The 20728-nt window shown below is 47.5% G+C and overlaps 1 protein-coding gene and 1 long non-coding RNA gene across 2 annotated transcripts in view; one reads left to right on the top strand and one right to left on the bottom strand.

Moving 5' to 3' along the window:
• Positions 1–222: 222 nt before the first annotated feature.
• LOC125412611 (uncharacterized) lies at positions 223–948 on the bottom strand. Its single transcript, XR_007235641.3, has 2 exons — positions 811–948; positions 223–447 (listed from the first exon to the last, which is right to left on the bottom strand). It is a non-coding gene; the product is annotated as an uncharacterized LOC125412611 (long non-coding RNA).
• Positions 949–11372: 10424 nt separating this feature from the next.
• Dhcr24 (24-dehydrocholesterol reductase) overlaps positions 11373–20728 on the top strand; it is a 29972-nt gene continuing 20616 nt past the window's right edge. The window contains exons 1-2 of the mRNA XM_048453247.3: positions 11373–11661; positions 14510–14665. Coding sequence (XP_048309204.1) covers positions 11431–11661; positions 14510–14665 — 387 coding nt within the window. The 5' untranslated portion in view covers positions 11373–11430. The remainder of the gene's footprint in view (positions 11662–14509; positions 14666–20728) is intronic.

The following is a 20728-nucleotide window of genomic DNA, read 5'->3' as shown; positions in this document are numbered from 1 at the left end:
CCTCAAGTCTGTCATCCTAGCCACGAGTTCAGCACTGTCACTGAGCGGGTGAGGAGGACCCGGCTCAGCTTTAGGGAAGGTACTGACTAGCTCAGCCTGTCTGATGAAGATAAGCAAGTCAGCTTATTGCGAGCATAGACGTACCCTAGAACAGAGACGGTGACAGCTGCACGGCCGTTACTGAATCATACTCTTTGCATGGGGAATTTGTGACACAAAAAATTCTTTATCAATAGAAGGGATTTTTTATTTTTCTTTTTTTAAGGTCTGGGGAGATGGCTCAGCAGTTAAGGACACTTGTGCCCCTGGTAGAGGACAAGGTTGGTTCCTGCCACCCTTTTGGTGGCTTACAACCAGCTGTAACTCCAGTTCCAGAGACTCCGACGCCCTCTTCTGCCCTCTGAAGGCACTGTCTGCAAACGACTCACACAAATAAAATTTGATCATCTAAAAAAAAGTGAAAAAAGCTTTTTACTTTTTTTTAAAAAAAAATTATTTATACAGTGTATTTTGATCATGTTTTTTCCCTCCCCCAGTTCCTCCAAGATTCTCTCTACCTCCCTTCCCACCCAATCCCGTGACCTTACTCTCTTTAAAAAAAAAATAAACAAAAACCAAGAAGCACACAAAAAGCAACCCAACAAAAACATAAACCAAAAGACCAATAAAACAAAAAGTAATCAGGCTAAGCAAAATGAGACAAGCTTGTACACAGCTATCTTAGTTGGGGTTTTTATTCCTATAAAGAGACACCGTGACCACGGCAACTCTCCATAGAAAGAAAACATTTAATTGGGGTGACCTGCTTACAGTTTCAGAGGTTCAGTCCATTATCCTCATGCAACACCCAGGCAGGTGTGGTGCTGGCTACATCTTGATCAGAAAGGAACAGGAAGTTGATTAAGACTTTCAACCGTATCCTGAGCATAGGAAACCTCAAAGCCCACCCCCACAGTGACACCCTTCCGGCAAGGCCATACCCATTCCAACAAAGCCACACCTCCTAACAGTGCCACTCCCTATGCACTCATAGGGGCCAATTATAGTCACACTATCACGCCAACCACAACTGTGGAGTCTCACCTGTCCTCATTTCATGGCCACAGTGCTAAGAAGAGGAGAGAGTTGGGAAGCGGTGTGGGGAAAGACTTTTATTAACTATTACTATCTAATAATCTCCAACTGTGCCAAACTGCCTACACCCAACGCTGGCAGCGTAGCTCTAGCTACAAGACCAGGGCGAGGCTGTGTTTCTTTACTGTGAGCCAAAATTCAAACACCCTGACAGCCCAGCTCCTGGTAGCCCCACTGAACACACAGAGAGAGCAACAAATGTTGTTGAAAGTGGGGAAAGAAGGGCTCGGGTGGAAGGGAGATTTAGTTTTGCCATCATAACTTAAGAAAAGGTATATGGGAAAAGACTAAGCAGAGACCCCTTAGCCAGGAAGCGACAGTCTCGTCCCGTGTGCCTCTGCACATCTATAAACACTGCACTAAGCACTGCGAGGCACAACCGTGACTATGTTAAAAGTCATTGATCTCGGCAAACCATGTCACACGGGAGAAGGGAACGGGGGACAGAAAGCAGAGAACCAGCTGGGAACCAGGCTCCAAGCAAGGACCTTGGATTCCTTGGCCTCATCCTGTCTCCACAGATATGATGACAAGGAGATTTACTATCCCCACTTGCTGATGAGGACATTCAGTCTTGTGGGCATGATATGCTGATAAGAGGGAGACTGGGAATTTGAGCCTACATCTTTCTACTGGCGAAATCCAAGCTCTTTTCATAACTTCATGATAAGCCAAGAACTAAAGATCAAGTGAATTAAAGAGGATCCGTTGGCCGCATCTCCTTGGGAGTGGCAGGAAAACTAATGGGTATGAACATGAGCCTCAGACAAACAAATCTGGGTTGAATCTTCTGAACAATGACTAACGATGTGGCCGGGAGTGTGTCGCCGCTTTCTCTGGGTCTCAATTTCCTCCTCCGTACAATGGGGATAATAGCAGTCACCCTCTCATCAGGCTGCTGGGAACACAGAATGAATTAGTGTTTATAAAGCACTTAACAATGGACCCGGTACTCAGCAAGCTCTCCACCGAGATCTGTTACCGCTACTGACTCTACATGTTCAGCAATTATATTTAATACATAGCGTGGGCAGGTCTGGGCCCATGCATGAAAGAAGAGTTCCAGCTGCTTCATTTTCCCGCCCTGTTGCACAACTACCTGCCCTGTCCCAAGGCCGCTGCAATGCCCGCCTTACCTAGATCCTACCGCCAACTCCTCTCTCTTTTACAACATAATGTTTTTCTTACTCCTGGGGGGGGAGAAAATGTTTAGAAAGACCTTGGGGCTAAAGAGTGGGAGGAGGTGGGGAGGAGTGGCTTTTGGGATAAAAAGAGCCCATCTGAGCTAAGCAGGAAGGCAGGTGTCCACCTGACACCACAGGACACATCTCACAGCACTGGGAATAGAGTAGGGGGAGAACTGGGCTGCGTGGTATAACGACCTTAGGAAGGCAAGAGAAGAAACTTGGGACTTCATTTGAGGATGGCGCGTTAGCGGTGGGTTTTAGGAAGATGAGCCTGCACACATGGAGGCTGGCTTGCCAAGAGAGCCACGGGGTCAGGGAGTTCACTATCGGTGTGCTGAAGAGTCCCGGGGCCAGACACAGGCGGGTGTCCAGTGAGGGCAAAGGAGAGTTTAGGTTGCTGTAATGTGCATGTGTCTGGACCTGCCCATCTATGCAATCGTTATGTAACCGCTGAGAACGCACAGGCAGGAGTGCTAGCAGGTCTTATGTCGAGTTCTTGTTCTGTACTTGAGGGTTTGTTTTAGCTTACGGTTTCACATCACAGCACCTCAAGGAGGGAAGGCAGGGCAAGAACCCAAGGAAGGAGCCTAGAGGCAGGAACTGAGGTGGAAGCCACGGAGAGGCGCTTTCTCAGGATGCAGCATCCAGGACCACCTATCCACATCAATCACCAATCAGGAAAACGCCCCACAGACAAGTGTACAGGTCAATCTGATGGCAGCATGTTCTCAATTGAGTCTTCTCATCCCCAGTGATTCTTTCTTGGGTCAAATGACATAAAACTAGCTAGCATAGTACTTCATAAGCGCTGATTTATTTTGTGCTCATATCAATTTTATTAGAGGGATGCTATTAAAATCCCCAGTTCACAGAAGAGGAAACCGAGGCCTGGAGAGATTGGCAACCCACTCAAAATCACCCACATTGCTAGTAATAGCGTAGGCACAACTCAACCTGGATCTATTTCACTCCAGAGCTCATGTTGTTCCTGTTACGCTATATACCCAATCCTGCAACTCGCGTCCTGGCTCAGCCTTGCCTAGATTAGTGATTTTTTTTGGTAGAAATTTCAGGACAGTCTGCTATCATGGAAATAGCAGAAGGCCCTGAGGTGCCACAGTAACGAATGTAGAATCCAGGTTCACTCACAAGCTAAGGAATGTTGGATGTGAGCTTATTTTGTATCTACAACTCCGAGCTTACAGATCCACCTTCCAGGCCTGGTACAAAGAATTCAAGAGCCTATAGAACATCTCCATACTAGGTCAATAAATAGTAGTTAATAATACTAATATCTATGACTACTAATGACAATAATATAAATATTAATAAGAGGACAGCCAGGGCGGACTGAGGAGATGACTACATATTGAGTCGGATAAGGAGCGGTTAGTGCTGGCTGTGCTTGCCTGGGTGTGAAGAGCCATACTAGTTATCAAATACACCCGGTATTGCCAGGTAACGAGACAGAAAAGACCCATTCAGTGCCGCTCAGGACAACAGAACTCATACAGAGGAGTCTGTAGAAGCTTCCAGTCACCGGACATAACCCACGTTAACCAGATTTCTTTGGGAGGTGGTAGAAAGCTGTCCCTGGCGGTTTTCTGGGGAGGCCCGTGAGATCCATGAGAAGAAAGGGGTTGCAGCAATCACCCTCAAGCTTGGGCATGCCAGGATTACCTATGGGGCTTAAAAGCCTCGCTTGGTGCCCAGGATCTTGGCTTCATCCTGCTGGGGGTGGAGTCAGGGTGTCGGTGCCTTTGGTTGGTTCTGAGGTAGTGATGCTGGCCCCAAGTACACAGCCTGAGAACCTTTGTACAGCTGCTCCTAAGTGCAGGGTCATTTGGCCAGGCTCGACAACCCTTCCAGAAATTGTAGGGGAATGCAAAAATTATGAGTTGTCACAAGTCTGTCGTCTTGGTGACTGTATTTAATCTAAAGGAATTACATTTATTCTAATATTTGAAGTACCCTCCTGTCCCTGATGCTACAATCTCCTTTTTTTTTTTTTAAATGAAAGAGGTGATGGTAGGTTTTGCTTGTTAGATTGATTTTTGTTCTTTTGGTTTACCAAGATAGAGTTTCTCTGTGAGGCCCTGGCTGTCCTGGAACTCACTCTGTAGACCAGGTTGACCTTGCACTCAGAGATCTGCCTGTCTCCACGTCCCGTGATAGTGGCGTGAGCCACTATCATCTGGGTGTAGATGGTAGTTCTTTTGTTTATTTGTTTCTTAGTGTTTGGGGTGGAGTTTGAGAGTTTTTGTTTGTTTCTTTGGTTTTGTCTATTTTATTTTATTTTTTTGAGTCAAAGTCTTACGTAGTCCTGGCTGGCACAGAATTTGCTATGTAGACAAGGATGTCTTCAAACTCACTGGCCTCTTCGTCCTCTGTGCTAAGACTAAAGTCTTCGGCCACGATGCCTGGCACAGCCCTTAGTGTCTTCACACGGTAAAACAATCATCGGATAGCCACACGCCAATCCAGAATTTACAACAAACAAACAAGCTGCCCAGAAATCCAAGAAGCACTGTTTTTTGGTGTGTGGGCACCTGCAGTGAGCAGTTTCTTGGAGATCTTTAAGCATCTTTTTTTTTCTTTGTTGTACTAGGAATTGAACCCAGGTCCTTAAGTGTGCTGCCCGACCACTGAGAAATACACCTCCAATCTTCCAGTGTCTTTCTAAAAGTTATTACTTATCATTTTTGTGGGAACGAGTGCTTGCACTGAACATATTGGGCCTTTTATGACTACTTCTGTATCATTATGTATATCTATTACCATAAATGGCTTCCTGACCTGCAGCCATGCCCTCCGGGAGGATCCTTACAAGAGGACGGTCTGTACCTCATTAGAGCAGGCGGCTGCTGTCTTGTAACTATTTTGCTGTATTTGCAGTACATGCTCAGCCATTAGCTGTCCCTTCTCCTTATGCCTAAGTAGTTTCTCCACCCATGCCTGCAGAATGCCAAGCCACCAAGCACATCGAATCAAAGCCATCATTATACACATCCATTTAAGTCAATGGACTGTGACCCGGGTACCACGTTATTTGTATCAAGAAATGAGGGCATAGGCTTAGTAAGTGCAGAGATTTGCCTCTTCTGATAGGAGCTGATAATGACAGCATGGTCCTGAGTTTAGGATGAGGAAGGACATATCTATGGCAACTACTGATGACAGAACACCAGGTCGGCTCACAGCATCTACCAGAAAATGCCTGGGGAAGTTGAGTTGGAGTTCCTGTTTGAGCTTCCTCTCTGTGGCCAAGCCTCCCGAGACTGAATTTTCAGCTTCTCCTTCCCACTGTGAGCATTTTAAGATCATGGGATAAATAGTGGTACCTCTGCTGGAAGTGTCTTACCTTCCAGCTGTTCTCAAGGATAGTGTTTTTACTCTAGGGCTGTTTTGCTGTTCTTCTCTCTCATCACAGAGCTGGGAGACAACCCATCCCCAGACTAGGGACCTAGCAGGATACTTTGAGACAAATATACTTGATTATGAAATGTGGGGTATGGGGGCAACCCCACTTCCAGAGCCAGCTTCTCAGTAAGTTCCAACAGCACGTGACAATTCACCAATAGAATGTGCCTTACTTACAACAATGTACCCATGCCTCCTCTATTGGTCAGCGTCAGAGACAAAGCCATCACTTTACTTCCTACATTTTGGGGGATGGATTACTATCTTATGTAATTATGAGTAGGTGTGTGTTATTTCCAGCATTTTCAGTGGTTTTATTTGTTCTAAGTTTTTTCGTGCTGTCTATGATCCAACTTTGCAACTTGATCTCACTTCTCCTCCATTAGATCCAAGACTGGTCTCTGAACAGACTGAGTCCTTCCACCTAGGGCCCAGCTCAGCTTGTAGGGAGTTGAGGCTGAATATACAATGTGATGGGTAATCTCAGTTGTCAAAATGGTCAGATCTAGAATCAGCTAGGGGTCTCTGGGCAGGCCTGTGGGGGATATTTTCTTAACTGTGGTAGGAAGACCCACCCATTGTGGGTGGTGCCATTCCCAGTGCTGGGGTGCTGAGATCCCAAACTGAGCAAGAGCATTCATTGCTGGTACTAAAGGCGTGCGCCACCATGCCTAGACCTTCCTCTCCTTTTTCTTTCTTTTCTTTCTGTCTGTCTGTCTGTCTTTCTTTTCTTTTCTCTCTCTCTCCCTCCCTCCCTCCCTCCCTCTCTCTTTCTTTCTCTTTCAAGACAGGGTTTCTTGTGTAGCCTTGACTGGCCTGAAACTTGCTCTCTAGACCAGGCTGACCTCAAACTCAGAGATCCGCCTGCCTCTGCCTCCCTGAGTGCTGGGATTAAAGGCATGCACCACCACTGTCCAACTCTTCTCCTTTTTAATCTTTCAAAACAAAACAAAGACCTCTCTGTCCAGGTCAAAAGGACTTGTTTCTGGAGAGCATAGGATCAGGAAGTGCACCAGTGGCAAATGATAGGCAGTTTGGAGAGGCTACCTGCACCTTGGCACCTATACCCCAATTACCAAGTCACTCAGACCAGTGACTTTCCTCCTCCTACGATGAGGCAATCTAGTTTCTTCTTGGTGATGACACCCTCCACAGTCCCAAAGTAAACATTAAGGAGGATATCTTGGAGGGCCCCAAGCACACTCACACAGTCAGTTGTCCACTTTAAGCATATTTATAAATACTGTATGTGAGAAGCCCTTTCTGTCCACAGTCACACAGGAAAGAAAAGTCTATCAGCACTGTGTGTACATGCGTTCATGCATGCCTCTTTCTCTTTCTCTCTCTCTCTCTCTCTCTCTCTCTCTCTCTCTCTCTCTCTCTCTCTCTGTGTGTGTATGTGCGCGTGTGTGCGCGCACACGCGCGCATGTCATGAGTGTGTCCCCACCATGCATCACATGTGGAGACCAGAGCAGGAGGACATGAGGTGTCTTCCTCTTCTGCTCACCTCCTTATTACCTTCAAACAGGATGTCTCACTGAATCAAACATTCTCCATTTCTAGTTAGAATGACTGTCCAGTAAGCGCTTGGGATCCACCATCTCCACCTCTAGTGCTGAGGTTACAAACACATGCATCCACGCCCATACATGCATCCACGCCCATCCTACTGCCAGGGCTTTCCTTGGCCCTCCTCTGTCTCTCGTGATGTGTTCCTCCCCAGCCTTCCTAGATGCCAATGGTAGAGTTCTCCACATGGTTCCAAGATGGTCCCCTGAATCCATGACTAGTTCTGGTGGTGGTGGTCTAGGTTTTTAGCAATCCAGTAAGTATTTGGAAATTAGGGGAAATATTATATTCTCACCAGTGGTTGATGTTACAGTTAAACCAATACTGACCTTAAATATAGAAGGAGAAAGAAGAGGGGGAGAAGGAGGGAGTCAGGGAGGAAGAGAACCAAAGTTATTACTGCTCCTACTGAGGGGCTGGGGATGTAACTCAAAGGTAGAGGACATGTTTAGGATACAAAAGCCCTATGTTTGATATCCAGAACCAAAAAGAGAAAGAAAGAGAGAAGGAAGGAAGGAGGGAGGGAGGGAGGGAGGGAGGGAGGGAGGGAGGGAGGGAAGGGAGGAAGAAAAAAAGGAAGGAAGGAAGGAAGGAAGGAGGGAGGGAGGAGGGAGGGAGGGAGGGAGGAAGAAAAGAGGAAGGGAGGAAGGAAGGAGGGAGGAAGGGAGGGAACAAAGGGAAGTGACTGCTGGAGATTTAGAATCAAGTGAGCTGTGACAGTCTAGAGCACAATTTAGCAAGCATCCTTATGCAATTGGTCTTCAGACCACGCTTTGATAGTCCCCCTAATCAAGAGAGAAGATTTGAGAGCTGCAAAGACCCAGACCGTGAGATCCACACTCCAGCTTCACTGCGTGCCAGAATAAGACAACAACAAATTACTTAACCTCTCTGAGTCTGAATGTCTCCATTTACTTAGAATAACCCCTCGAGCTGGTTGTGAAGACCAAATGATCTGAGAAATTGTACTGAATGCATACATGCAAGAAATGCCAGGACTCTGGTGTTTAATAAACTGCTTAATTGAGGGGGGAGAACTGTGTTGATTAGACTGTATTTAACAGGAAGGAAATGGAGAAGTACATTTTAGGAAGAGTGATATGTGGTCAAACTATCACAGGGGTTATTCTTAATTTCTGGTTGATCTGTGAAATTCCCATATTCTGACTGACCCTGTTTTCACGCCTCATCAACCATAGCTAATGTGTGCTTAAGAGGAGATTCTTGGTCCAAGCAGAGGCTTTGACATTCGGAAAAATTAATAATTGGCTCAAGATTATTTCCTTTATGATGTCATTGCTGTGACCTTCAGGGTCTCTCTGTGTGTGACTGAGACCAGAGAAGTAATGCCAGGCGTTCGTGGAGAGGAGAATCCTGTTCCAGAGAGGTAGCAAGAGGGAGGTTTTGGAGAGACAGGACCGGTCTGTACCCTCCTTGTGTGGTGATTACAGAAGCCTAAGAGCTAAGGTAAGTTGTCTGACTGTACATTCGCTTAGTGTATAGATTAACGGCCGCGCTCAGGGAGACTTCTCTTATTCAGAGAATGGCAACCCGAGGCTTAAAGCTTGTAAAGAGGGAGAAAGAAAGAATCACAAGTCCAAGCAGCGTGAGACCGCTCTGAGGACGGGCTCGTCACTTTCATTGGACAGCTGTTCCTAAAAGTGAATTTTTGAATCTACTTTTATGGGCTTCCTTCTTCTCTTCCCAGGGATAAAACTATCCTCATTAGTAATTTTCAGTTTCTCCTACAAAATGCTCAACGCTAGTTAATTTCTCAGTTAAACTTGGTGTCTGGATTACAGTCTGCCTGAGCTTCCCTCAGAACACTTAACTGCCAAAATAAAAGTACTGGTTGAACCCCTGCATCGGACAGGGCCAGGGCGAGACACTGTACACACTCCCTGTCTGCTGACAGCCTCTCTGGGTTGTAGCTTCTAAGGATACAACGTGACACAAACCTGTCGCTTTTAACTCTCTAGAAACTACCTTTAAAACATGAAATAGCAGAGGGCTCACTCAGCAAAAGTGTTTGCCACGCAAGCAAGAGGACCTGAATTCAGGTCCCCAGCATTCATCTCAAAAGCCAGGTGGGGGGGGGGGGCAGTCAAGAACCGAAGGATCTGTCCCCAGGACCTACACGGTAGCTCTCGACTGTACCTCCAGTTCCAGGTCATTCAGTGCCCTCTTCTGACCTTCGCAAGATCCTGAACTCATGTGACACACGTGAACTCATGCAAGCATACACACACACACACAAAACATACCCATATAAATACATACACATAAAAACTTAAAATTCCCCTCCCCCCAAAGCGTGGTGTGTCAGTGCACACCTGCAATCTCAGCGCTGGGAAGACAAAAAAGCAGGTGGTTTCCTTAGGACTTGCTGGCCCGCCAGTCTAGCAAGCTCCAAGTTCAGAGAAAGTCACTTTTCTCAAAAAGGAGGATGGAGAGTGATTAAGACTGACACTCAGCATCGAACTCTGATCTACACACACACACACACACACACACACACACACACACACACGCATGCATGCACTTACTCCTTCACACATGCACACACCAAGAAAACTGTTAAAATGTTTAATATTAACCCAAAATGAGGTAATCGTTTTGACAAAGAATGTGAGGATTATGAAGATGTATTATACATTTAAAGGACGTTTCGGTTTGGGTAAGCTACTGCTAGCCCTTCAGCAGCTGTCACAGCTGGGAAAGGCAGCTGGGCCTGGACTGCTCCCTTTGGAAACAACCTCTGGCTTTGAACTTTGATTGCTATTGGCTATCCGAACTCCCACCTACATTCTTTGGGTATCCATTGGAGAATAGACGGGTATGTCAACAATGCCCTAGTCATTATGCTACAAACTGGAAATTCAGAAGTGCTGGCTTAGCAAGGTGCTGTTTGCCCTAAAGCTCCTTCTGCAGGAGTGGGAGCCACACAAAGGGACAATCATACAAAAATGAAAAGAACTGTGAGCCTCTGAAGGAAGAACACAAACGCGGTTTGAGAGGTGGCACCGTGGGACCTCCTGGCTGTTGTACTGTTTTAGCCCAGTGGCACGATGGGAACGGGCATTCTAGGGACAGATTCACCGATGGCAGCCAGGAGTGCCTGAGTGTATGACCGGGCAAAGGTGAAAAGGGAGGGAATCAGGAAAGACATGCAAGGCAGAGAGGGGTCTGGTATGTGACGACGGGGTTGAAAAACAATCTCTAAAGATTAATCTGTTCAGGGACAGTGCAAATATCACTGGGCTTAAGCTTCTGGCGAGGTCAGAGGTTGTTCCATGGCCTGAACCTGATTGCTCCCCAAAGTCAGGACCATGTGCTCGGTTCTCACTCTTAACCCAGGGCTGCGGTGCCCTTGAAGCCCTTTCTGTCTCCAGGCCTCCATCACTTTGACCTCAGTTTGGAAGAATGCCACCATCACCCCTGTGCTTTTAAACTGCACAGGTTTTAAACTGACAGGTGGAATTCACACCCCATCGTGTTTAAAATGGGGTCCCAACGCCCACGGGCCAGAACTCCTAAGGGGGTTAGTTCAAATGCATTTATGATAGACGCCTTGAAAATTGGAAAGATGCCACTTTTGGTCTTGCGCAAGTGGAGCGACAGGACCTGCCAGGGTCAAGGCCAGGGGACTCTCCCGCCAAGGGCTGCTGGGTGGTTGTCTGGAGCGCGTCCCACCCTCGGGAGGTAACCCAATGTGCAACTGCTTGACGTTGTTTCCACGAGAGGCGACAGCTAAGTGGAAGATCATGGTGGTCCCGCAGCCTCCTGGGCGGGAACCCTATGTCCCGCCAACCCGGCCGCGGGCCGACCCTACCGGCGCCCCCAGCCCGGGTCAGCCCCTCCTCGCACGCCGGCTAGGAGAAGAAGGTGGAGCATCCCGGCTCCCGCAGCCAATGAACGCAGCGGCTCCCTGGTCCGATCCCCGGCGCGGCTCACCATTGGTCGCCGCCTGGGTCTCGGCCCACCGAACCTTGGCGACCCAAGCCAATCGCGAGGCGGCGGGCCCGACTTACAGGCTCCCGGGGCGGCGGCGGCAGGCTCTGAGCCGGCGGAGCGCGGAGCGGGTTGCCGTGACGGGCGGCGGGAGCCCGCCGCGACACCATGGAGCCCGCCGTGTCGCTGGCCGTGTGCGCGCTGCTCTTTCTGCTCTGGGTGCGAGTGAAGGGACTGGAGTTCGTGCTCATTCACCAGCGCTGGGTGTTCGTGTGCCTCTTCCTGTTGCCTCTCTCGCTCATCTTCGACATCTACTACTACGTGCGCGCCTGGGTGGTGTTCAAGCTGAACAGCGCGCCGCGCCTGCACGAGCAGCGCGTGCGGGACATCCAGAAGCAGGTGAGCAGAGCGGGGCGCGGCTGTGTGCCGGGCTAGCGGTCCGCCGGGCGGCGGTATGCCAGGCCAGAAGAGCGGGCGTGGGAGGGGGATCGCGAGGACCCCGCGTGTGATGAGGGGGGAGGGGAGGGACTGCCCAGAGGATGAGACGGAATCAGCAAAAGCACTGGGGCAACTAACAGAACCTTGCTTGGAGACTTATGGAGTGTCCGCTAGGTACAGGGCATGCGCAGTGCCTGAAAAATGAGGGACTCTAAACGTTCAGAGGTGGGCCATAGTCAGGTAACTCAGGCCCCTGCATTCCAGAGGAGGAATGACCCCCGGGAGGTGGTGCTGGGAAATGAGCCAAGTGGAGAGATTGGTTGTGCAAAGGTAGGGAAGCAGAGGAGCACAGGCAGTGAGAGCAAGAAGGTTAGAAAGTCAGTTGGGAGAGGAGCCTTATGGTAAGAAAGAGGTGAAAGTTTTGTTTTGCAGTCCGAGGTGCTTTGGGCTCCTTTCGAATAAAGGACTAAAGAGAGAAGGTGAACTCCAGCCCCAACCCCATGTGCAGTCACGCTGCACCCAGAAGTAGTTGTCCGCCTCCCAGTAAGTAGATGATGAGTTTACATAAGCTAGCCGGCACCTAGGCTGAGACACCTTCACAGTGAAGCCCTCTTCCCCCATCCAGGACTGGAAGGGCTCCCTCTGCCCCTCCTTACAGGATTTCTCTAACCGGCATCGACTGCAGAGAGCGACTGCAGAGAGCGTCTGCTTCCTGCTGCCGCCCTCATGGCAGGCAACCTCTTGTTCTATTTACTTCGTGCAGTATGCTGCAGGCTGAGCCTGAAGGTGCAGGCGTACTGACCTCCAGAGCAGAAGACCTTGCCCAGGGAGAGGCGAAGTGCTGAGGGTGCTGCTGTGGAAGCACTTGGCACACCAGTCTGGGTTTTGGAGCGCACAATAACGGCCCCACGGCTCTGCTGTCCACTCACCCCACCTGCACTCTTCTTCCTAGGTCTTTCTTTGGGTTCAGGTCCCGCATTTACCCGCTGGATGCCCTGGTCAGGTTGTGAGCTCCTGAAGACTGGACTGTTATGTGACAGCTCCCCTGGGGGCCCAGAGTATATTAGTGAGTGCTTGCTAATGCAAACTAGATGGAAGGATGCGCGGTGAACAGGAAACAATGGGGCCCGTGCCTTTCGTGTCTGTGATTTGCTGTCCACGTACCTGGTGTCTGGTACCTGTTTTACTAAAATAAGGTTTAAATTGTGAGTCTTGCCCAGAACAACACAGCTGGTAAATAGGGCAGGGACTCACGTTGGCTTGGGGTAAAGAGCCTGAACTCTCGACTCCCTCAGCCCCATGCTTTCCAGCCCACCCCATGACTCTGGTTTCTTAACCATAACTGCCTGAGCTGTTGCCTACCTTCTGGGCCCTTCCTGTCTCTCTCGAGAATCTGACAGAGAATGGTTTTTCCGTCCTTTGCTTCTTTGCCCCGAATCTAACCAATGCTCCAGGCTTGATAGCTCCTGCCTGTGTGACCCACCGTCCAGCAGTACCCCAACTCCTCTCATTCACACTCTGTTTCCATAAAGTCTCCGACGGCAGAGTCAGGCAGAGCTGGGTGGTCATGGAACTCACCCTTCAACCGCCCGCTCCCAGTAGTACCATTCTTCCAGACCGAGAGCCGCCTCCCCATCCTGAGCCCTCTGACAGCTCCAGGGCACCTTCCCCAGAAGTCTGACCCTTGACAGGACTCTTGCAAAACGTAACTGGTTTTGAGTACAAAGGAGCTGCCCTAGGTTGTGTCCTGAAAATCCAGTAGTACAGCTGACTGAGGGGTGACTGAACCCGGGACCCCCCTCTGCCATCTGTGTCCGTCTTTCTTGGCTCTTCCTTCCTGAGTTAGTTGACTTGGCTCTCCTGGGGTGCTGGCTTCCTGTGGAGTCCCCAACAGTCTCCGGCTTAGATTCAGCCAGGGTTGCTCCCACCTCAGTAAAGAGAGTGTGGCCAGCCGGGTGGAATCAGCCTCACCTGGGTGGAGGAAGAGGAATTGCTGGATGGCCCATGGAGGCCCTAACTACAGCCATGCATTGTGCCTGCCTTGTCCGTCTGCAGGGACAAGATACGTCTTTTATCCCTCACCAGCATGTCATCCTCGGCGCCCTCTCTGCTCTAGCATGGAGGTTTTGCCAAAGTACCTACTGCCATTCTGGCTGCTCCTTGCCCGCCCCTCCTCTCCCTGTCAGAGTGGTACAGGGGTTAGCATGTGTGGATGCTGACAACCGGGCTTGGCACAGAACCCACTTCATAAGTAGCTGTTCTTCTGTGGACTAAGCCCATCTGTCTTCTGGTCTTCCCTGCTCTGTGATTGGTCAGTCCTGGCTATGAATCTGGGGCTTGCCAGCCATGGGTTGAATGATCTTAGACAAGTTATTTTGCCTGGGTTTCCTCATCTGCAAAGTGGGGGGAAGGGGGGGTCACCTCAGCCTCCTGGGATTGAGAGATTGACAAGACAGTGTCGAGTAGGTGCCTAGTCGGGTGGGTGTGCCCTGGAGATGATCATCATTTAGATAATCAGTCTGTTGCCACTGTAAAGCATTTCCCGAACTTTCCACTTAATGTTTTCAGGGTACTTTGTCCTCTAGTTTGTTTTTCATCCTTTCTTGTACAGTAGCAACGCATTTGCTCTCCTGTTGGCCTTGTAAGCCAGGGAGACTCCACAGGGTAAGGCCCTCAGGGATTCACCATCCTCCTTCCTCAGTGGTGCCGGGTAAAGACATCTTTCCCAGGTCCCTTATCCTGAAAGAGGACCCGTGAGCCGTTCTGGGGAGCCAGACAGAGCCAGCTAAGTCTCACCCTGTGGTTGCAGGTACGAGAATGGAAGGAACAGGGCAGCAAGACCTTCATGTGCACGGGCCGTCCTGGCTGGCTCACCGTCTCACTGCGTGTTGGGAAATACAAGAAGACCCATAAGAACATCATGATCAATCTGATGGACATCCTGGAGGTGGACACCAAGAAGCAGGTGAGAGGCTGGGCTTGGAGTTCAGTGGTAGAGAGTTTACCTAGCATTCACGGAGACAAAAGGCCAGGGAGTGGGGTGGGGGAACAAAACCAAGTGAGTTCGTGCTGTACCCTGGCTCTGGGAGCAGGTGGACACTGCCCGGCTGGGGAAATGTATTCAGTCAAGGACATCCCAGAATGGACAGGACCAAGGCCGTCAGTAAAGGTTCTGTGTTGGCAGTTTTCCTGCCCCATAGTCGCTCTCAAATAAACACACTAAAGCTTATATTAATTATAAATGCTTGACCAATAGCTCAGGCTTATTATTACTAACTAGTTCTACCCACCAATGTCGTCCCAAGCCTCACAGCCACTGGGAGGACAGACTTGACCGTAGCCAATCATGTAAGCTGAGAACTCCAGGGAATCTTTTGATCATTTTAATTTCATAAAAAATTAGGGATGGAGAAATCACAGGCAAACATGAGTGACGAAAGGGAACCTGCTTACCCCTTCCTGGTGTGCTGGTGGAAAAAAAGGTGTGTGTGGGCAGGATATAGCCAGGAAAGGGGAACTTACTTGCCTAGAAATATAAACACTCTTTGGCCTAGCTACTAATTCTACTTCTTAATGCCTTCTGGGTCTTTTAGCTAAGATAAGGTGTAGTCATTCTACTTCTCCAAACATAGCTTAAGGAAAAGGGAATTGGGCTTCTATGTAATCAGAGATCTCCAACACACAGATTTTGATTACATTTTCATTTCTAATAGAACAACGCAATATCCAGCAGCAGGAGAGTTACTGAATACAGCGTGGCCACTTGGTGTCATTTCAGTACTGTGAGACCCTGGCCAAAGTACACGCATCACTGTGTCTTCTCTAAGACAACTTTTTGGATATATGCCTGGCCTATAATAAACTGCACCTATTTAAAGTGTACAGTTGGGTAATAAATTTTGACATGAGTTTGACAGCCTTGCACCAGTGAAACGATTATTAAAACAGAGCGTACCCGACAACCTTAAAAGTTTACTCGTGGCTCTTAGTAATTTTTTCCCCTTAAGCCCCTCTCCACCTGTTCCACCCACAGCGTTGGGTTAACAGTGATCTTCTTCTGTTGCTGTAAATGAATGCAAGACTTTAGAGACCATTGACAGAAGCCATTTAGTGCATACTTTTCTGGTCCGGGTTCTCTAAAAGGGTCTTTTAAGACGCGTCCATTTTGAAGTGTGTGTGCCTGGCACATACTGTCTGTCTGCTCAATAGTAAGTATCCTTTGCGTGGAGAGATCAGTTTGTTTAGCCATTTACCTGCAGGTGGACATCCGGGTTATTTCCATTTTGGTCAGGAACATTTCTGAACAGGCTTTCTGTAAACATGGAAAGTCTTCCTTTAGGGCTGGAGAACTGACTCAGCTCTTGCGAGGACCCGAATTCAGTCCCTGTCACCCACCATGTCAGACAGCTCACTACCAGCTACAACTCCAGCTCCAGGGAAGCTGCTGGATACCTCTGAGCTCCACAGACACACACACATACACATAATTTAAAAATTAAAATGGGGGCCGGAGAGATGGCTCATCGGTCAGTCACGTGTACTGTTTTGTAGAGGACCCTAGTTTGGTTCCTGGCACCCATATACAGGGTTGACAATACCTGTAACTCCAGGTCTGGGGACCCAAAGCCTCTGACCTCCAAGGGCACCTGCACACATGTCCCCACACACAGATACGCACGTACACATAGTTTAAAACCAAATGAAGAAATCTAAAAAAAATAACAAATCTTGAAAAGTCTCTCCTTGGACAAATGTGAAGGAGGAGAATGGCTGAGTCACGGCATGTGGATGTTTGTGTATGTTTAAGGGCTTGGTCGGGTTGTTTTTCTAAGGAGTAGCACATTTTACAGCCTTGTGAGCAGTGTGTGTGTGCTGCTACGTATTGCTGGACCTGTCGTAGTGGTCCTTGATTTTAGCCGTTCTCATGTGTGCGTGTGTGTGTTACGGTGGCGTCTCCTTGTCGGTTTAGCTTGCTCTCCCCTAATGACGGAAGACCCTGGCCATCTTTCCATGCAGATACTGGCCGTTGGCATGTCGTCTTTCTGAGGCCTGTTCAGATCCTTTGCTAATTTTTTAAACTCCAAAATCATTCGATATTTTCTCTTTGTCCATGACTTTTGAAAACCAGAATTTCATTGCCCGTGCAGGCGTGCAGAGGTCAGAGGACGGCTGTGGGAGTAAGTTCTCCTTCCATCTTAGAGGTTTGGGGATCAAACTCAAGTTGTCAGGTTGGTGACAAGTGTCTATCCACGGAGTCATGTCACCCATCCTAAAATACTTTCTAATTTCCCTTTTGCTTTATGTTTTGACCTTGGGTAATTACAGGGATGTTTAGTTTCCAGATATTTAGCAAACTCCTTCTATCTCAGATTTCTGATTTCATTCAGCTATTGCCAGAAAATTGAATGCTTTCAACTTAAAAAAAAAAAATACTCCAGGTTAGTATTGTGTGTGTGTGTGTGTGTGTGTGTATGTGTGTATGCGCTCTTGTGAGTGCACAGTTTTAGACTGACATGTTTTACAAATGTCATTTCTTTCTCATGGCTCATAGTCTTGTTCAAATCTGACTTTGCACATTTCTTCTCCGCTCATCACGGAGACTGAAGTCGGCCTGTTATTGTTTGTTTATTCTCTATCCGTCATGTATCAGTTTCACATCATGAATTTCAAAACTCTGTTACTAGGCATAAATAAACAAACATGTATAAGGTTTTTTTAATATCCTTTTGATTAGTCTTTTTTTTTTCATTATCTAAAGATGTAGCTCAGGTTGGCCTTGAACCCCACACTTACTACCTCCCCCCAAATGCCGAGATTACAGGTGTGCACCACCACATCTGGCCAAGATTGCCTTTTTTAAAAAATCCTCAGTTATAGTCTTCCTCTGAAATCTTAGTCTGATATTGATAAAGCCACTGCCTTTTCATTGGACTAGCAGTGGCATGATAATGTATTTTTTTTTTAATCCTTTTACTGCTGACCTAATAAAGTGTGTTTCTCTTCTAGGCAACACCCAGTTGGGTCTTGCTTCTTTTAAATTGAACCTGGCAGCCTCTGTCTTTTAATTGAGGTGGCGAGACCGTTGCGTCTAATGTCCTTAATTGATGAGCTTTGAGCCTGTCACCTGCTGTTCGTTGTCTGCATATGTGCCTCATTTATCCCCTGCTGCTTTTTTCTTTCTTCTTCCCTGCGTTCTTCTGGATTATCAAATAATCTTAGTGATCCTGTGTTAGCGTCCTTTCTGGCTTCCTAAGCTGTAGCAGGGCTTCAGGGTTTCCAGTATGTGTTTTCCTCCAGGCCCAGTAGTGCGCTATCTCACGTCACATGCGGTATAAAGATCTGAGGACAATAAACTTCCAGGTCCTCCCTCCTGCCCTTTGCTCTGTAGTCACACTCTCCCTAACTGTGCCCTGTGTTTCTGTCGTTATTTTAATAGCCCGTTGCCTATTAAAGAAATTTAAATAAAAATATCTATTTGTCCATGGAGTAGTTACTGTCTATTCTAGAGATAAATTTCTGTCGGTTTGTTTTACTTTTGTCCGAAGGACCTCTTAATATTTCTTGTATATGTCACAATATATACACATGCACATTTTTCCAGGTTGACAGGTGTTTTCTCTCAGTACTTTGGAGAAGTTAGTCCACTGCCTTTGCTTGCATTGTCTCTAGCAAGAATTCTGTCAGGGGTTTTTGTTTTAGTGTATTCGATTTTTACTTACGTGTCTATATAAATATATATGCACACACATACATGAGTCTCCATAGAGTACAGAAGAGGGCATCAGATCCTGGAGTTACAGGTGATTATAAACCGCCCAACATGGATACTGGGAACTAAACTCATAGCCAGGTGGTGGTGGTACATACATTTAATCCCAGGACTCAGGAGGCAGGGACAGGCAAATCTCTAAGTTCAAGGCCAGCTTGGTCTACAGAGCAAGTTTCAGGACAGCCACGGCTACACAAAGAAACTTTGTCTTGAAAAAACAAACAGACAAAACAACAAAAAAGAAGGATTACATGTGAAAAAAGAGAATAGCACCCTTCTTAATAGGCTTCCCCCCTTTTCTGCTAAGAGGTTTTTAATCACTGGGTTTTTTTGTTTTTTAATCACTAGGTTTGAGCAATTTATTGTGATGTTTTGGTACAATTTTCTTCGTAATTCTTGGGTTTAGAATTTGTTGGTTTTTTTCACTGAAGCTTTGAGGATAATTTTTTTTTCCTGCCTCCCTTATCTCTCCTCCTTTGGAGACTGCTATCACAGGTGTGTTAGGCCTCTTTAGGTTCCTCAAGCTGTTCCTCCGGTCTCACTGTAAATGGTTTCCATTGCCCTCTATTTAAGCCCACTAATTTTTCTTTTGTAATTCGCAGTTTGCTATTAGCCCAGCCCATTTATCTTTTCATTCCAGACACTGGGTCTTGCTAATATCTTTTGTAGTTTTATTTCTTTGTGTGTGTGTGTATCTATGTGTATGCGTGTGCATGCACACACACGCACATGCTGAGGGGCACATGTGGAGGTCAGAGAACAGTTTTCAAAAGTCAGTTCGCTCCCGAATTCTGTAGACTGAACACAGGTCTTCAGGCTTGCAGGGCAAGTTCCTTTCTCCACAGAACCGTCTTGCTGGCCCTCAAACTTAACTATTTGAACACAGAGAATTCAGTTGGTGTCCCTGGCTGCTCTTCTGTTGTCTGTCAGTTCTAGCTCTGTTTTGCTTGGTTGGTTTTTCTCATCGTGTAGTTTCCCTCGTCTTTGCTAGCTGTAAGTGTTGACCGGATAGTTGTGACATTCTGACCTTTTCCTCGTGGGCTTTGGGTATTGCAGTCCTTCATGTCTTGAGGTTGTGTTTCTAGGAGGCAGCTAAAATCCTGGGGAACAATTTGATCCTGTTGGGTCTTGATTTCTTAGGCAGGAGCAGAATATCATCTAATCTGAGTTAGTTGTTTCCCCAATACTGAGGCAAGGCATTGTAAGGACTCTGCCCAAGGCTCCATGAATCAAGTCTTCCAGGCTGGTTTATGGGAGTGAATACTATGCCCTGGATGACCTTTTGGTGTCTACCTGTAATCTTCCCTGGTGATTCTACCCTCTGGCCTCAGCCTCAGGAGATAGGTTGTGTATGCTATGGTGTTCTTTTCAGTTCTTCCAGGAGTTCCTCTCTGGACAACACTGTTCTGAAACTCTGTGCTGCAAACACTTTTATGATTGGTCCTCTGGAACTCTGGTCTAGCAAATCATAATGATGCAGTCTCCGCCCGGGTTTCCCTCCCTGCTCCCCTCACTCTGGTCAGGTGAGGATAGTCTCAGAGCTTGCCTTGTTTGTTCCTTTTCTCTCAAGTATCATTAACTGTTTAGTAAGAAGTGCAGAGCAAGCAACTTCCAAAACTAAGAAACAGAAGCAGCTGGCTCTCTGGACGGTCATCTGCCTTCGGCTACAGGCCCAGAATATCTGACAGACTTCTGTGAAGCGGGACTTTTGAAGGATTGTCTTAGCAAAGTTCGGCAGCTGCCTGCTTATGTCCTGATTGTCCAATTTGGACAGCATACTCTCAGCAGTCGAGGCAAGAGCAGTTTGTTGCCCAGTGGCTAACTTTGCCACAGCAAAAGCAAACTCCATATAGAGGTTCTTCGATGCCCAACATCCTTTTTTGGAGTAAATTTATGCTACTAGGACCATGTGTCTCACTGTCATGAAAAGCCTTAGGTTGGACTAGAGAGATGGTTCAGTGGTCAAGAGCACTGGTTACTCTTCCAAAGGATCTGGGTTTAATTCCCAGCACCCATGTGGCGGCTCACAATTGTCTGTAACTCTAGTTAGTGGCTCCAGAACCCGCGCACAGATATACATGAAATCAAAACACCAATGCACATGAAGTAAAAAGAAATAATTTTTTAAGAAAAGAAAAGCCTTAGGTCATTAAAACATCCTAGTTGCCATATTTCATAAGTCTCTGAAGTGTATGAAGACTACCCATCTATCTAAAATATATCTCTTATTTAACCTTGAAAACATACCTAGCATGGCTA

This window comes from Myodes glareolus, chromosome 3 (genome assembly GCF_982192425.1).
Source record: "Myodes glareolus chromosome 3, mMyoGla1.1, whole genome shotgun sequence".
NCBI lineage: Eukaryota > Metazoa > Chordata > Mammalia > Rodentia > Cricetidae > Myodes > Myodes glareolus.
This window is presented reverse-complemented; position numbering and strand designations above follow the sequence as displayed.